Source organism: Athene cunicularia (genome assembly GCF_003259725.1).
Source record: "Athene cunicularia isolate RWA chromosome 2 unlocalized genomic scaffold, athCun1 chr2_part1, whole genome shotgun sequence".
NCBI lineage: Eukaryota > Metazoa > Chordata > Aves > Strigiformes > Strigidae > Athene > Athene cunicularia.
In genome coordinates this window covers 41,992,376-42,009,902 of record NW_020799095.1, presented here as the reverse complement: position 1 = coordinate 42,009,902, position 17,527 = coordinate 41,992,376, and the positions used below count along the sequence as shown (strand labels likewise).

The window sequence follows — 17,527 nt, the reverse complement described above, 5'->3', positions numbered from 1 at the left end:
CTGGGCAAGACATAGACTCCAAGACCTGATACTCTATCAAAGGGAGGTCACCAGTTTCTTAAAAATATCATTACCCAAAATTTACCACTAAATTTAATCTAAAAAATGGTTACCAATGTATGGATATATATGAACTTCTAACTACCAATTAAAAAACAATACTGCATATACATTTCATAATTGAGTGCAGCAACTGTATCAGTTGCAATTTTAAATTAAAAATAAAATGTTGAGACTTCTAGCAAACTGTTTCACCACTGTACCAAGATAATGCCAATTCCAAAGCAACAAAATCCAACTTAATGCAGGACTTTACAAGCAGAAACTGACTAATAAATTCCATTAAGAAATCTAACATACATAAACCAGTAGAAAGTGTGGACCTTGAAGCATCAGCATATCACAGCTCTGGGGGATGCATCAGTTAAGAAATGATCTGTCAAGATCTTCTCAGCAAAACCAAACAACAGGAAAAGGGAACTTGTATTAACAGTTTGGGTTTATCAGATACCACAAGAAAGAATGACTATGCTTCCACTTAGTGCCATATCAACCAGTTTAGAGCATGTCCACATAAATATTATTCATTCATTTGTAGAAGTTCACATGCAAGCAGAATCATGTATAGATTATGTAATACAATCTACTCACATGTCACAGATTCTAATAGCAGACTGGTTTACATCAGGACAAGCCCACCTCAAACAGCATTAAAATCTTTACCTCATTCTTTTCTGTATAGTTAATTCATTCACTTGAAAGGACAACATGCCTAAACAATTATGTGATGCAATGCTACTATATGAGATTGGAAGAATTTCACCGTGCGTGGACAATAGCCGGTGTTTCACAGACTTTCAAATCCAATGATATGGCCTTGGTGTCCACACCAGGTCCTGCCTTGTAAGAAAAAAGTAAACCAAGTTGATGAAGTAGAGGTACTGAGACAGACGGCTGTTCTCAATGGCCATAGGAACTCCAGCTGAGGAACTTACTGTGTAATCACAATGAAGCTTTCTGACAGTCTGCTAGTCTGTGTCCATCATTCCCATCTTCTGTCTCAGTCTCACACTTCCTAACTAGTTATCACCACCTCCTGCCTACTTCTGGTGGGTTTATCCTGACTTAGAAGCAAAAAAGACTCCATAGAACAGAGACATGAAGGGGTCAACATCCCTTGTCTCATTCAGGTGCCTCACGATACCTGCTGCCTCACAGAAGCAATTGTTTCTAACTATTCCAGATTGAGCTGCTGGACTGACAGCCAGGAGGTGGAAAATCTGAAACTCACAAGCTGAGAGCCTTATACATCCCACAGACACACCACAGCTGAACCTACACAAGCATGTAAACACGATAGTCTTTGTTGTTCCTCATACCTCAGCATGACAAGTCCAGAGCAATGAGGACCTTGGGTAAAACTTTTAAGGTTGAAAAATTAAGTCTGAGTTGAAAATGCCGTCATTTGCACGAAGCAGTCAAAGCTTCCACGTGTGCCGGAAAAAAGACTACTGACTTTAAAGGAGCTGATTATTTCAGTTTTCAGAGACAAGCTATCAGCACCCCTTTTGAGTAATGTAAAATGAATGTCTGCAATGCTGAAAATTGCTTTGTAAGCAGAAAAGAACAAGAAACCAAATCATCTGCTGCCAAAACCCCCAAAATCCTCCCCCCCCTTAAATAAAATCACTCTTTTGCCTGTAAAGCGAATAAATTTTTAGCACACACTGTTTTGTCAGCAGTGTTATTTGCTATTTTGGTAATTTATGCTAAACTGTTACTTTGGTAAGCCCTCACTTGCCACAAACACTTTATTTTGCTGTATTTTGTGGGGGCAGAAAAAAACCTCAGGGAGCCAGTGGAGACCAGGTGAAACAACTCAACCAACGCAGTCCCAACCGCAGACGGGGAAAGAGTTGCCAGCGACGCTCATTGTCAAATCCACCACAATCCAGTTTGAAATGACACGTAATGCAGGTGGAAGGCAGAAGACAGAGCTGAGGTATCGTAGCATGAGGTTTGAGACCAATTGCTGACTTTGGAACTATCATTTTACATTTCTTGAAGGCACAGCACTTGCTGGGTTACGAAAACTAAGGTCTGCATAGCTTTAGACTATGTCTGCGCACACCTAGAGAGATCTTTCAGATGAAGCGAGCCAGAAATCCTCTCTGCTGTAGGTAGCCATTCAAGGTTCTCTGAAGACTTTTATTAAAGGTTCCCTAAAAGTTTACACCGGTACCCAGAGGCAAATTGCCTTCTTCCTGCTGCAGAGAGTGATAATTCATTGTCAGGATAAAAAAAATCCCACGTGTGTTTGCATTTCAGCATGCTGTTAATATCATTTCTATAATGCTTTGTGAGAGTATCTGTGTGAAGGAAAACAATGATGATCCTTTCTCCGTGAGTGAGAGTGCATGTCCTTATCTAATAAGGGAGGAAGGCAGAGACAGCCCATGCAAAGGTTGGCCTGATAAAGGTTACTCCTGTCCACTTGCAAATCCCAGACTGCCTTCAAACTGAGAATTATGTGGTGAAGCATCGCAGACTGAGCTAATCTTGTTTTCTGTTACAATGCTTATTTGAGCTCCATTTGCCCTCACCCTAACAAAAATTTGCTGGTAAAGAACAAATAGGGCAACCATCAGACATAAAGGCCAAGCATCACCAGTTCTGAACCAAAAGTGAAAAGGCATCAAGGAAGCCCTCTACTTTTAAAACAAAAATATCAAAGACCTTAATAAAAATTAAACACAAAGCAGATTCAATCTTTGTAACTAGCTTTAAGATGAAGAAATCAGCTGTCTTCTCAGACAAAGCCTAACTATATGGCTGTAATTTGCATGTGAAATATGGAACTATGAGCAGTCTTAATGTCCAAAAGTCTTAATGAAAGCAAGACAACAGTTATTTTTGGCAGAGGACATTTCATGAAATGTGATATGCTATCTAGGAAACTACCATTTCCTAAACTTGAAAACATAAAAAGAAAACATAGACATTAAAGGGTCTGAGATTCACTGTGTCCAACTGAGCAAAGACATCTGCTCAGTGCCCAGCTGCCAAAGCGTATGAAGAGGGAAGGATGGGCATAGGGCTTACAGGGGTCCAGCGGTGTGCACCAGGAGCTCATGTGGCACTGAGGGAACTTGTACTCTTTGGAGGGACTGAAAGACTATGTCACCAAAAAGAAAATACGTAACATTTTATGCATATTTTAAATTCAGTAGAGAAAGAGATGCATTGTCAAAAGATGTTCAAAAGTATGTAGAGCTCCAGTGTTTCTGGCACGCTAGAGCCCAATGACTAAAGCTGAGAGGAAACAAACTCCATTTTATCTCAGGTCCTGAAACACTAGGGAAGGCATCAAGGTGTATTTCCTTTGGAAAACTGAAGTTCTGCCTTCAATTGGAAGACAAGACTGTATCAATGTCACTGTCTTTAAAGAGCTATATTTTTCTGGCTACTGTTAAAGCTTTAATAATCTGACTTCTCAGGATTTAATAAACAGTTCCTGAAAAGCAGTTTTTAGCCTGTATGAAGCATCCTTTAAAAAACCCAAGTGTCCTGGAGTGGGTATCTCCATATTTCCTATGACAATACACAGGCACATTCTTCCAATCACACTGTCAGAGCCAGCATCTGGAAGAGCACAGAAATGCCTTCTCGAAGCACATGGAGCATTAAACTTAACAGGCTAGGAAATAGGGTTTTGACTAAGAAATACATGCTTTCATGTCATACCTTGCTACAAATACCACCTGTGACAGGGAGGTCACAAAGCTCTATGTGGGATTGCTTTGTTCATATGTTCACAGCATGTGATTGAGCACAACTATGAATGTGCTTGGAGGACAAAAATGTTATTTTAAGATTAAAACTGATTAGCTCCCCTGATTGTATCAGAGCAGAATAATAATAATTTTCATGGCGCCCAAAACATTAACCTAAAAAATCTAAAGAAAAAGAAATCAAAAACATCTTTTAAAATCTTTTCATAAGGGAAATAAGTCACTATTTGAACTAGTACCTGACGTCAAAAATCCCACATTATCTACTTTGGTGGCACATTTTTTGATACATAGTTTGCAATTCACATCATATCACACATACAATGGAACAATTTGTAAAACGCCAACTTCAGACAAGATTAACAAAAGTGGCAGATCTGAAAGAAGAGATGCTGCATGGAACATACTGTTAGATAATGTTTGGGAAACATAAAATATCCGGAGAGACTGACACTGTTCTGAAAGAATGTAGCCCATAATCCGAGGGATGAGGATTAATTACAAAAATTTTGGGGAGTGTTCATTATATAGGGATTTCAGAGGTATTAATGGAGGGCAAGAAGAAATAAAACATGGTGTTTGTTCTATTGTTACAATGACTGTGGAACCCCTGACTGCTGCTTCTAGAATAAAAAGTTAGGTTTGATGTAATTAATAAAAAAAGCCTGGTATTTCAGTGTTTAACTTTAGATCTGATTTTCCAAGTCTAAAAAGCCAAAACCATGCTGACGTGAATGACAATTTCCAGGTCTTTGCTGAACACCAGAAAGCAGTCTGGGAATAAAACTAAACTGGAGAATGCTGTGTGGTTGCCAGGTATTCAGGCAATCCATCCCAGATGCCATGTCAGACAGGTCTCTTGAAGTCCCTGGGGGAAGTACAGCTAATTCTAGGTACTCTGTCAACACAAAGGTGGGATACAGAAGGAAAGAACAAGGAGAGGTGGACCCTCAGGTAATAATGAACTGGAAAAAAAACCCTGCCAACATCTTAAAAAAAAACCAGCATACAAAATCTATGGGCTGGTAAAGCATTAAGTCAAAAGGCTATCTGGCTGCAAACATTACTGCTCAATTTTAAACTGCCAGGCACAAAAAATTTGCAGAGAGCTGTGAAAAACTCTTCTTTATGAAAATGCAGAAGAGTATTAAAGCTGCTAATGCAGATTCTTAATATTAAAAATGTGCTTATAATATAACTCCCTGAAATAACTCATCCTCTATCAGCTTATTATTCTGCAAATCTCTATTAGCTTACAATATAATTGTTGGTCTATTTGTTAGTTCACATTTCTGTCTTCCAAAAAGCAAACCAAAAACCATCCACTGCCAGAATGTACTGAAGCATGTAGAAAAGAGAACAAATAATGGAAAAGCATAAAAGAACAGTCTGGACCATTGTGTGATGACACAAATGACATCTTCCCACGGATGCCAGAAGCAATCCACTGCTATTTGAGTAAGCAGAGGTATTCCTTCTGGGTCTACTCAGAACACGATTTTCATCTCATTGTTTCCACTCCAGTTCCCATTACATATAAACAAATGCAAAAATATTTTCATCAGTATATATATTGTGAGATTGCATAGTTTTAATTATAGATCATAAATCATGTTGCTTTTTTAACTGTGGCACTGACATCTTTGTTATTGTTTTATTAATTTGATATTTAAACATTATGGAATGATCTTGGCAGTAGTTAAACAGTCTAAGTCTGTAGATACCCCTTAATATAAATATATATATATATATGCATGTGTAAGTGTATATTTATATATCCATATAGACACACATTTTTATAAAAAAAAACGCCCAAGAGGTTCAGCCAAATTAGGGTAAGTTATTAATCTGATATATTTACTTGGACAGCTGGATTTTATAGTTTACTGGATGGATGTGGTATCAGATGTTCCAAAATAAATCAAGTTTACACCTATCCCTGTACTTTAAAATGTCATTAAACCTCAGAAAATAGTAACAGGGAAAGACATATTAGAATTTTATCCCTCAAAGCCATGTTTCTTCTTTTTTTTTTTGTAGAATGAAAGCAGACTTACCCATGTGAGCACTGTATGATCTTATAATGTACATAGTCTGATCACCTTTTTTGTTGATACATTTGAAATATCTGGTTTATATTGATATATTCCACCATGTTATGTAACTGCCTCAAACTAAAGGTACTGCACTCGTGTGAAAGCATGGTGATAGCCTGATGCAAATGCACTGTATTTCTTCCAAAATTATTATCCTCATCCTATAGTCATGTCCACATTTCAGTGCTGTCAAATACAATTATTTTACAAATAAAATATCATAACCCTATTCCCCAAAGCAGGTAGACTAGTTGAGATCCCATTCTCTCACCTTGCACGTCCTTTCTAGCTCACCTGTATGTTTCCTCCAGTTAGCCTGTTAAGCTGGGGCACCTCCTGTCTCCTCTTTCCCTCGGTTCTCAGTGTCCTTCCTTCTGCTCAGCTACTCTCAGGTTTGCTCAGCTGGATCATGGCCTTTTGTTGTCTGATCCACTGACTTTCCCCCATCTCTCTCTACTCCTTCACCAGTTTAGCAAATCATCCCTTCCTCCAGCTACCACCTTCTCTCCCTGCCAGCTTCTGGTTACACCATGGCAAGGGCCCACGACAGATGTTGGCCGGGGCATGGGTGAACATGTTGAGATCAACTCAGCTTCTCAGAGATGAGGAAGGTTCAAACATGTTCAGTTAGAACTCTCCAGATATTTTTAGCTGTTGAATTGCTACGTGAGGTGTGCAAACCGCAAAGCCTTTACAAGGGCTTAGATGCTTGTTTTCATGGCTTTTAGTTTGAAAGGCAGGGTACCCGTCCATGAAACACAGATTGGAGCTATTGCTCCAGGGTGCTGTGACACCAGAGTCTTTCAAAGAAAAGCCCTTGGCCATTGAAAAATTGAAAATGTGAGCAAAGCAATACATTTCCCCAGCCCTTTCCTAGAAAAGACCTCATGGCTTCGCTCAGCAACTTCCAAAAGAATTTAGTTTAAAAAAGAAAGATTGTAAGGATTAAAGAACACACTGTGCAGACAATTCCAGACCAAATAATTAGAGTAAGGCATTATTAGTGCTAGCTAAAAAAAAAAAAGGGAATACATAAGGGGATATTTGGGAGAACCAAAAGGGGATATGACAAAACCAACTTGTAATTAATAAATACATTTTGCTGTATTTATAGTGTTCAAAGCATACATCCTCAGAAAAAAAATAGAAGTTCAGCAGCATCAGTGTAAGCTTCACAGCTGTGGCTCACCTACACCACTGAGCCCCCTCCCCTCACTGTCTCCAGGCATTCTTTCTGGCTGGAACTTCTGTATCTGCCTACTAACACTTCCCTAGGATACAGGGTTGAATCTCTGAACCAACACTGAACGTGAAAGGCTTTTGATGAGCAATGGTCAGTTTTCTGTATGAATGTATGGCCTGTGTCAAGAATTCCCAAACTTAATTTGTTCAAGTGCCACCCTTGGCAGAGATGATTGTGGCACCAGAAGCTTCAGGATACATATGCACATATAGACACAAGGGAAGGCATTTCCATAACTGCTTTGAAGTAGCATAATCAGCACTAGTGGCATTACAGCATAGCTTGGATTGCAGGGACAGGTGGAAAATCAGCAGTTGTTGCCAATGATTTGTTGTCAGTGGCCAACAGCAGAATGATTTGAGACGCTGCAAAGATAATCTGTCTAAGACTGGCAGAGCTGTTTTCTTGGAAAATTTTCCTCTCCTCCAGACAGACCTGCATTTGCTGAAATTGCAAGCACATCTTCAGATTTTCCATCACAGAAAAGAAAGAACATGTAACTCACCACACAGCACTCTTTGTATCCTCAGATTCAGAGATAGTTAACCACAAAAAATGTACTCAAAAGCTATGGTCAGTCGTGATTTGTTCTGACACAAGTTTTTAAATGCATATAGAGAAGAAATTCAGCTTCCTACCTTTCTTGTAAGTGGTACTTCAATAGGGACGGGGACAACTTCCGCAAGCAGGCAGCCATAAAATGCTACCATGAAAGCAGCAGGATCATTGTTAGGAAATACGAGTGTTACCTGAAACAGAGATGTATGTTAAAAATGTTTTATCCCAGGTTTCAGATAACAATAACTGGAGTTTCCATGCTTCTTTTTGGAGAGAGATGATTACTGAAATATTTCTACAATAACTATTCAAATACCTAATGAAAGACAAATGAGGAATCAGAAGGAATTTATTTAGATAGGTATTCCTTTTGTGAACATTTTCACTTAGCACGTAGTTAAATATTTTCATGTTGTATTGTTTCCTACATTGACAGTACCTTTCATCTTGTTCTCAATTTACTGATTGCTTTACAGATGTTAAATAACCAAGTAAATGGAATTAATAGAATTTTACACTCTAATTTAATAATTTGCTTAAAGTTACCAAAAGCAAAGTGAATCTGTGATCAGTTCAGATTACCCACTTACTATGCCATTATGTTAATCATTAACACATTATATTTTGTCTCACTATGTTTTGCCTCACACAACAATTTAATTTTAGTATTGGCCTGTTGTTTGAAGCACAGAAGTTTCTCTGTACTTGAGAACACAAATAACTGATATCTAGCGAAGCAAATGGCACATCCAGAACTGGCCATATAGCATGCCAACCTAGGCCTGGATCTGTTAATCTTCACAGCTTCAGAGCTAAGGCTAGGGAATTATTTAGATAAACGAATACCAAAAAAAGATCATAGCAAATCACCTGTATGCTCACTAGGTGCCCTTCTTCTCCCAACGTGTTGATCTGTGCAGCTTACTTCTGTGGGCACTGCAAACAATGTCTTAGATCCTCCAGGGGCAAAGGCGAAGGAGAGGTGAGAGTGCATGGTCTTGCTGAGGATCCAGCAAGCTAAGAGAGTCTATGACTCTCCTTGCAAGGGAAGGAAATACTACTGCTCCCACTGGTGAATGACCTCAGTGGCTAGACCCTGCCTATATTTTTGTTTTCATTCAGTCAGATGGATGTTCTCACTTCATGTCTTAAACAGCTGTAATGCAGCTCGTAACTATCCTGCACAGTCAACTGAAGTGGTATGCAAAAGTCATGGCAAATTATTTCAAACTTAATTCTTTTGGGCTTGTACACAGGATCAGAGTGTATTATTACATCATCTTAAAATTCACTGAACATACTTAGTAACTCTTGAGTTTTGACTGCTTTGACATCCATCAGAGTTCTGTGTTTCAGTCTCTCAAAGTAAAATCATCAAGTTTCCATATACCGTCCAAGGCTCAGTTACTGGAGATTTTGTTTCCAGTGCTTTCACATGGCTTCAAAGATAGTAACTTGATTTCTTCAAACTAGAAGAAATCTAACCAACCTTGTCCAAGTGGGTCCAAAATATCTGTTTTTAAGCTGAAGACCATATCCTCATAACTGTTTAGAGAAACTTCAGAGAAAATGTATTGCTACTTTATTTGTACAGTTGCACATGAAACAATCCAACTGCTGGAGATGGCTCTGCAGAGCTTACTGTATGCATTCTACATGCACATACCATAAATAGCCTCAGGGGAAATGGAAAGAAAGGAATTTTCTTAGGTGCACTGAAGGGATAGTAGAGTTTGCTGAGCCCAGCAAACATCTGAAAGATGTTGAAAGATCCCAAAAGGTACTTGGAGAATTGTTGGGGTTTTTTGTGTAACTCTGCTTACATAAAGGCAGTGAAGTTTTGGCTGGGAATCTTTGCAAAGGAGGTGACAGGTGAAAAAAATCTCACTGAAGACCAGTGGGAATGAGGCATTAACTTCCCCTCCAAAAAACATTAATGACCAACAGACCTGTATCTAATAAATAAGTAATGTGTGTAAAAGCAAAAAGGGATAAGGCTGAAGGAAAACCAACCATATAGTGTATATTAACAGATGAGAACCTGGTTATCTAGTAGATATTTCAGAGGGCAAGCTGAATTTCCAGGCAGCTGTCTGGGGTGACACAAGGTTAAATTTCTGAGGTTACTATAGGAGGCAAATGCAGTTTGTCATGTACTATAATAATACCAGAAACGGGGAATGAAATGCAGGCACATTCATTTATTTTTTTGGCTCAGACAAAGAAATTAAGAGGTGATGTAATGGTAGTAATGAAAAATAGAGATTGTATTGATAGAAGACGCTTCTAAAGGGAAAAAGTCTTTCTGAATTTTATATAATATTAACATAAGGAAACAATTACACTCTCATTCAGAAAAAATAGAAATATATGTCTGTATTTCATTTAGCATTTAAAAAACTACCTTTAACTGTTGTCACACAAAATACATTACTTAGAATAAAAAAAATCTTCAAAGGGGTCAGAAAGCTTTTATGTTATTACAACAGGGCTGTAACAGCTAGAATAACAGCCTAGAACATCAGAAGTACAGTAACACCTCATCTTCAATATGAAGCTGCTTCAAATGATCATGTTTCTGTTACACAGGGATCCCAGGCAAGATGTTTTTACCACACAAAGCATATGCTTTCAGCACTCAGCTATAAACATTTGTTTCACTGTAATCTAGGTGGACTTATTTTAGAAGAGCTGCAATTTGTTCTTTATGTGTCCTGCACTAGCTAAACTTCCAGCTTTCAGCCTGAATTATCCACAAATCCTTTCTTAATGTTAGGATATGCCAGTGGCTGCTGCAGTAAATGAATACGAAGATGGGCAGTTAGCAGACAATAGATAAGGAGAGATGCAGACTGCCTGTATGTGAACTTTATTCTTTTTGGAGCTTTCTGGGTGGATTGTTTTGATGTGTACACTTGAACAACTTGTTTCTATTGCTGTTGCTTAGAGACCCATTTCTATATCAGGTAAAAGAGATTCTTCAGATCCTACTCCTGGCTGAATGTTACTGTAGAAAGCAATTTAGATTAAGGATCTATCCTTTAGCTAAATTCTTTATGATTTGTTTCAAAAACAAACATAGGAAGGACTGTCAGATTTAATTTTAAATTTTTTTCTTCTTCTTTTTTCTTTTTGGAAGCATTATTGCATGTTCTCATTTTTGAAGCCCTAAGAAATGTGTAATGCAAACACATGTGTTTCTCATGTGTGGCGCAAGAGGACCAAGTGAATCAAGTTTGAGAACTGCTATCAGACCCTGGGGGAGAAAGACTTAATCCCACCCTCACAACTCTAAGCACTAAGGTAGGACTAAAATTTGCATTTCTGACAAATGTGTTCTGGAATCTCCATTCCACGGCTTAAAGCCAACCTGGAATGGGACCTGTGGAAATTTCTGTGCACACTCTGGCAGAGAAATGGGGTAGCAGGCTCAGCCAGCCTTGAGAGAGGAAGGGGTAGGTTTTTAAGTACGTCAGTACAAAACCATAGGATGTTCTCGTCTTCATTAAAAAACTTCAACCCTTGGTCTCTGTTGATTTTATCCACTCACCTAGATTCAGCTTCTATCAGTAGCTGCATCAGAGTCAGGGACCAGGAATGGAAATATTCTCCATGCTACCAGACAACGTAATTTATTTATCTGTCTGCCAAAATGTGCTTACTTTGTCCTCCACAGTGTTTGTTTCTACCATCTCAACAACTACAAAGTAATTAGTAAGGAAGTTTTCTACCCACATGACACCTCCAGGCTCCATAAGCAAGCTTTTGCTAAACAGATTGCTGTTCTATGTCCAAAAATCACTTTCCATGAGAATGATTATTGTTGATGTTGCCACAACTTCCAAGCTATTATTCAGCAAGTACCAGTTCAGGTTATTTATTATGCAATTCAAAACATCTGTCTGAATGTTCAATCTTTTTCTGAGTATGTCAGATTTCACTCCCCCAACATTTAACTTCATTAATTTTCTCTGAGCAACCCAAATACCTCATTCTCTCTTTGTCAATGTGAGATCTGAATAATCAGTAATTAAAAATCATTGAGATACTCACCCTGTCTCCAGGTCGTACCATTGGTTCTTGTTTTGTGCCCAATTTATGTAGTATATTGTAAGCAACCTTCATACTTCTGGTCCAAAGTTTGCCTATTAATACAAAATTTGTGAAATTAATTTAAAAATTCTTCTTATGTTTTACAAGATTATTAAAGAGAAAGAATACCCGAGAAGTAAAAAAAAATAGTAGGAACATTTATTCATTTTAGTAGGAACACTTATTTTCCAACTAAATATGACACTAGTACCGGGACTAGTGGAAATACTTAAATACTTATCAGAAGCTTTCTTTGAGCTTCTTTTTTAAAGACAGCAGTGTTTTTAAGGGAAAAAAAAAAAAAAGTCATAATAATAGTTCTCTTCATGGCAGAAGCTTCTTACTTTGGAGAAAATTTGATCTTGACTCCAAAAGTTAACCATCAGAAATGGCTGGAACATCATCAAGTTCCGATATCATCCTAACACCCTTAGCTGTAGCAAGTGGACAAGTTGCATTTCAGCCCAGACTGTCCTTCACGGGTGTTACTCAGGTTTCATGATGGCACTTCTCTCTCCCCAAGCCACCAAGGAAAAAAGGAAAGGAGTCCCAAGAAGCAGAGACAAGGAAAAAACCCAACAAACAGAAAACACCCCACAACCAAAGGGGCACACTGAAGCAGCAGGGACCCTCTGATTCTTAGCATATTTATATGGCTACAATTCACTTTTAATTCTGGACCTTCTTCCATTTCACTTATCTTTTTTTTCTCACCTGCTCCCATATCCTTTCTTCCCTCAGTTTCATTTCACTTTCCTCAGTTACCCTTCCTTCTTACTGTTTCTCTTCTCCCTTGTTTCATCTCTCCATCTCTGTGCTTAGCTAACCCTTATGAAGACCTCACCCAGATATTATTTAAAGAAAAAAATTATCTTATCAAGATCTCATTGGCCCTGTTACATGCTTTTCATTAATCCTTCAGGTGACTGGCATCTTGCAACTATGCAAGCTATTCCAGATTGCCTTTGTTTAGTTCCCTTGTTAGTTCCATTTGAACAATACTGAGTGTAACAGCCCTTGTTCTTGGCTGGCCCCTAGGTACTGTCTTTAAGCAGTATTCAGCCTGACAGTAACAAATCTTTAATTCATGCCCACCAATAACTTAAACGATAATAGGTTCTGACAACAGATTACCTATGGGGTTTGGCAGTTCAGGCTCCCAAACATACAGTATTGCTATTTATAACTAAGGCCAAGCAGTAAGTTCCTCTGCACCCATTATAAAATGCAATACTACTTAATTACCTTTAAATGCAAAAGTGACGTAAATATAATGTACAATGAGGTCAGATTGTCTTTTTTTCCCCTTAAGGAGACTTTGGAAGGGTCACTGCTGCTTGTTACTGAGAAAGTAATAAATGCAATTACTTCTTATGAAAATGGTAATAATTGTATCATCAAACAATGTTTTGTAAGGTTTTGAATTTATTTAAAATTACTGCAGTATTTGCATGTTGAACTGCCTTGATGCTCAGAAATAAAAATGACTCAATTCTGTTCCACTGGAAACTCAGCATGGATACCGGAGTACGTCTCCAGGATTAACCTTCACAGCACTATGGCAGAACTACCTGCATTTGATGGAACAAAAGTCTTTAAAAGCATCCCTGCTGCTACAGTCAACACTTGAACTTGACAAGTGAGTAGGATAAAAACAAGGATGCCTTAAGAAAGCAAATATTCTTTTTCTTAAATGTTTCCGATATTAAAGTTTCAGTAGCAACAAACTTAAAAGAGCAATTAGTTATGATACAGAAAATTGGAGAAAAGGAAATCAAAAGCCTGGCAAAAGTTCTGAATTGCAAGAAAGAACCATCTTTACACAAAACACTTTCAAGCTTGAAATGAACACTGAATTTTTAATTTTTTCTGAGAGACATAAGGGGGGCTGCTGTGAAAAGTTCTGTCTGAGCTATAGAGATTAAATCTGTTACAAGTCTTAAATTTGCATTTGTGACATATTCACACTAATTTTTCATCTATCAAATGTGCCATCTTACAGTATTTTCTTCAAAATCTAAGGGCTATTCATATTAAAGTATTTAGATGCATTCTTTCAGAAGTACTCAGGTACGCAGTACAACCAACTCCACTTAAATGATCTGAGTGAACACAGAAATTAAGTTCTTTCAAACACTAAATTTAAAGGGGTACTTTCTAGTAAGGTTTTAAATAATTCTTTAGATACATTTTGTCATGATGCCTTTTTATTGCCAAAATTCAATTTCAGCTTCTGAAACATAGAGCATATAAGGCTGCCTCCTTAATACCTCATCTTTTTGTTTAAATACACTTCAAATCTCACTAAAAATGTCCATAATATTTTCTACTGGTCAGAAAAGACTTGGATTTTCTGTCACCACAGCCCTTTACTGCTCTGTTTACTGGTGCAGTACCAAACTGTGCTGATTAGCCGAGCTAACTGCATGTGCATATGGGTATGAAACTGTGGAAAACTGGAACAAAGAAGCTAGTTTGCATTCAGCTGGGAAGGAGCTGGAATATACCGTCTGTCCTGCAGCCTTTAAAAGCTCCGTAACTTCACTGCAATCCTTGCAGGCTCTGCCTGGCCCCAGCTGCCGCTGCCTCTTCTCCAGTGTGGGCAGCGGCAGCAGGGGACAGGCAGAGCCTGCAAGGCCCCTCATAAGCAGGCAGAGCAAAGTCCATGCAGATCCTGAATTGGATTGCATTCAACAGGAAGCCCATAATTTTTCTTCCAGGGTATATAGCTGCGTTCCAAAATATAAATAAAAAAAGGGCTACAAAGGGAGCAGTAATACAGAAGCTGGAGCCAGGAATGTATGAATCATCAGGGCCAGATCTGTGGCTGCCGCATGGGCCACAATCTTCTGCGCAGAGGTGGACCGAATCGTGTGTTTATTTTGCCACCTTGGCTGTTTGGCCTCCCCAACATCACTGAGAAACACAAAAGACTTGACAACTGCAGGATAAAAGCCCTCCGTAACGGAGGATGTTATAAAGAAGGAAATCTTTGAAGTATTTCCTTCCTTGGTTCTGCCTAGGTTGCAATTCAGTGTAACTCTTCCTTTGCAAACTTCAGAAATTAGATATTGCTGGGAAAAAGCCGATTGCTAAAACCTTTCCTACAAATCCCAATGCTGTGACCTTGCCGTGACCTCCACACAGTGCCACATCTGCGCAGAGGGAGAGGGAGGCCTTGGCGAGGAGGCCAGCTGTGCTCCATCCAAGGCTTTCTCTCTGAGACAGGGCTTAGCGCCACCAGGCCAATCCTTGTGTGGGGTAAACCATCTTCATTACATGGGCTACAGCAGAAATATGGCTGTTTGGGGCCGCTGAGGATACGCCCCGTTGTCCTCAGCTGGAGTGCAATGAAGCACCAGTCCTCCTCAGATAAACACACTGCCATTAATCTTCTAATAAGCTGGCTTGAAGACAGGAAGGCAGATGTAGGAAACTCAAGCAACAGTTTCATATAGCAGTGAGTGGACCAGCCCGTGCTTCAGCTCAGTGCCAGAGCTCCCTTCTCCCAGCCGTGCTGCCGCAGCAGAAATCTGCTCTGAGCCCTGCCTGCAGCCCAGCAGAGCATGTGCCACTGGGTTGCAGGAACCTCCAGCAGCACCGCTGCTTTCCCGCTATTTCCTCAGGTAAAGACCAGACCCCATGAGCCCTCCTCTTCTTCACCTTCTTGTCTGTGTCCTTGCTGCAGCAGGGTCCTTTTGAACAACACTCCTACCGGCCTCAACAGGAACAGGATTTGTCCCTGCCAGGCTCTGATCTGCTCACCAGCCATACATGAGCAGCTACTTTCTTGCATTCAAAAATGAAGAACTGGTAAGTCATCCACAGAGATAAGTCAGTAGTGAGAGATTTGAGTGTCCAGTGGGCTTTCAGGCACAAGGGTGCCCTCCAGAAGGGGCCTAGGCTCTGCAGACCCTGTGCCATGTCTGCCAGTCACATGCACACATTGTGGGTAATGTGGGGCACGAGATGTTTAAGTACCTGAATTACCCCTCAGTTTTCAGGTCACAAAACTATTTCCCAAACAAAGCCAATGGGTAGGTGTCCATCAAAGAGTTTTCCAAGTTGATTTTGAAAAACAAAACCCCAACAACAACTGTTAATGCACACCTTGCCTCTACTACAAATTATAACCTTGTTCCTACCTCCCATCAAGATGCTAACTGTGGTGCTGCTTTCCAAGATCTTATATAGCTCCATGAGATGGTAAGAAATTAAGCTTTTCTCTGCATCTATCATCGCCTAACTTATAATTGCTTAAGCATTTACTGAAATAAAACGTCTTCTTCTAAAGGTGACTGCATCTTCCTTAGCCACTTCTGCCACTTGCCCCAAGTGCTGCTGCCAGACTTGCACGCCCTAGCAGCATGTGTATGCAGGAAGGCCTTTAATGCTCTTCATATACTTGCAAACTAAGCTGAGCATTCCAGCAAGACTGCCCAGCAAGTATCAGCAAGTACCGCTATACTTCTGAATCCAAGCCATATCTGGCAGACAATGTGTATGCAGATATTCTCAGTAGGACAGGATGGAAAACAGTATCTTGCTTTCTGGCAGCTGTGACAAGCACTGTTAACACCTGTGTAGGGCAAGTCCCTTTTCTTTTGCCACTAGAATTTTGATTTAGTTAAATAGTAGCAAATCTACACCAGCAAACATATATTTTACATTTCTCCTGTATTCAGTTTTGCTCTTTTTTAACGGTCTGTTCAGAGGGTAGTATCTTTTACCAACTAGAATTTAGCAAGCCAGAGTGAGTTAATAGCCAGTCCCTTCTGATTAAGCAATACGTTATGAGGGTAAAGGAATCCACCACGTTTTAAAAACCACACAAAAAGGGATCAGTTAAGAAAAATTAGATGCTTTCCGTATGACACTGTGGTAAATTCCCTTATTCTTCCTTTGCAAATCTGTGAAAGGACTGTATGTTTGTGTTGAATGTAAAGAAGGTTGTAAGAGAAAAGCTGTATCAGAGAGAAAACTCAGAGAAAAAACAAACCACAATCAATTTCCTTATCATCTTCAGAATGCTTTTCAGAACCACACAGCACTAACTCAACAAAGCCAAACCAGTGGTTGCTTACCAATCTCCATGCACAGCGATTGCGAGACTGCCAAAGTTTAACTGCAAACAATTTTGTCAAATATTCATTTTCTCAAAACTGCAGTATGACATTTCTTATATCAAATAGAAACAAGTGTATTTATTAAATCTGGCATAAATGGCAAACTTCCTAATGCTATGCAGGTAAAGGAGCACTTTTTCTGCTTTTCAAAGGAGTAATTGCAGTTCTACTGCTCTGTTAACCCTTTCTTCATGAACTCTTTAGATCCATCCTGAGCAGCAAATGAAGTTGTTGTTGTTGTTGCCTTTTGGGAGAAAAAAATCCAAAGAAAAAGAATAAAAATGTTCTGTTGCAGAGAATAAAAGACTTCAGACATACTCAGAATAGAGGTAACCTTGCTACTACATTGCTTGATATTCCAGTCTTAATCACAGATTATAATACAGATTTTTAAAAGTAATTTTCTGTCTTTTTATTAAAGAAATAAAGGTTTAAAGTATTAAATAATCAAAAGATTGCTACCTATCTAGGGACTTGAACCATGGCTATCCATACCTCTGCAAGCACTGAGTTATTTTCAGAGATAAGGACAGTCTGGTAATGTAGCTGCTTGGTTAGAAGAGTCTCGATTCCCTCTCCCTCCTCCTAATGATTGAGAAATTCCTGGCCTAAGAGATTCCT

General features: G+C 39.1%; 1 protein-coding gene across 4 annotated transcripts in view; it reads right to left on the bottom strand.

Annotated features, from left to right (window-relative positions):
* The window catches only part of DIP2C (disco interacting protein 2 homolog C), a 243,652-nt gene that overhangs the window by 87,389 nt on the left and 138,736 nt on the right, over positions 1-17,527 (bottom strand). For all 4 annotated transcript variants that reach the window (XM_026842343.1, XM_026842344.1, XM_026842345.1 and 1 more), the window contains 2 exons: positions 11,742-11,833; positions 7,769-7,879 (listed from right to left, as the gene is read on the bottom strand). In XM_026842343.1, coding sequence (XP_026698144.1) covers positions 7,769-7,879; positions 11,742-11,833 — 203 coding nt within the window. The remainder of the gene's footprint in view (positions 1-7,768; positions 7,880-11,741; positions 11,834-17,527) is intronic.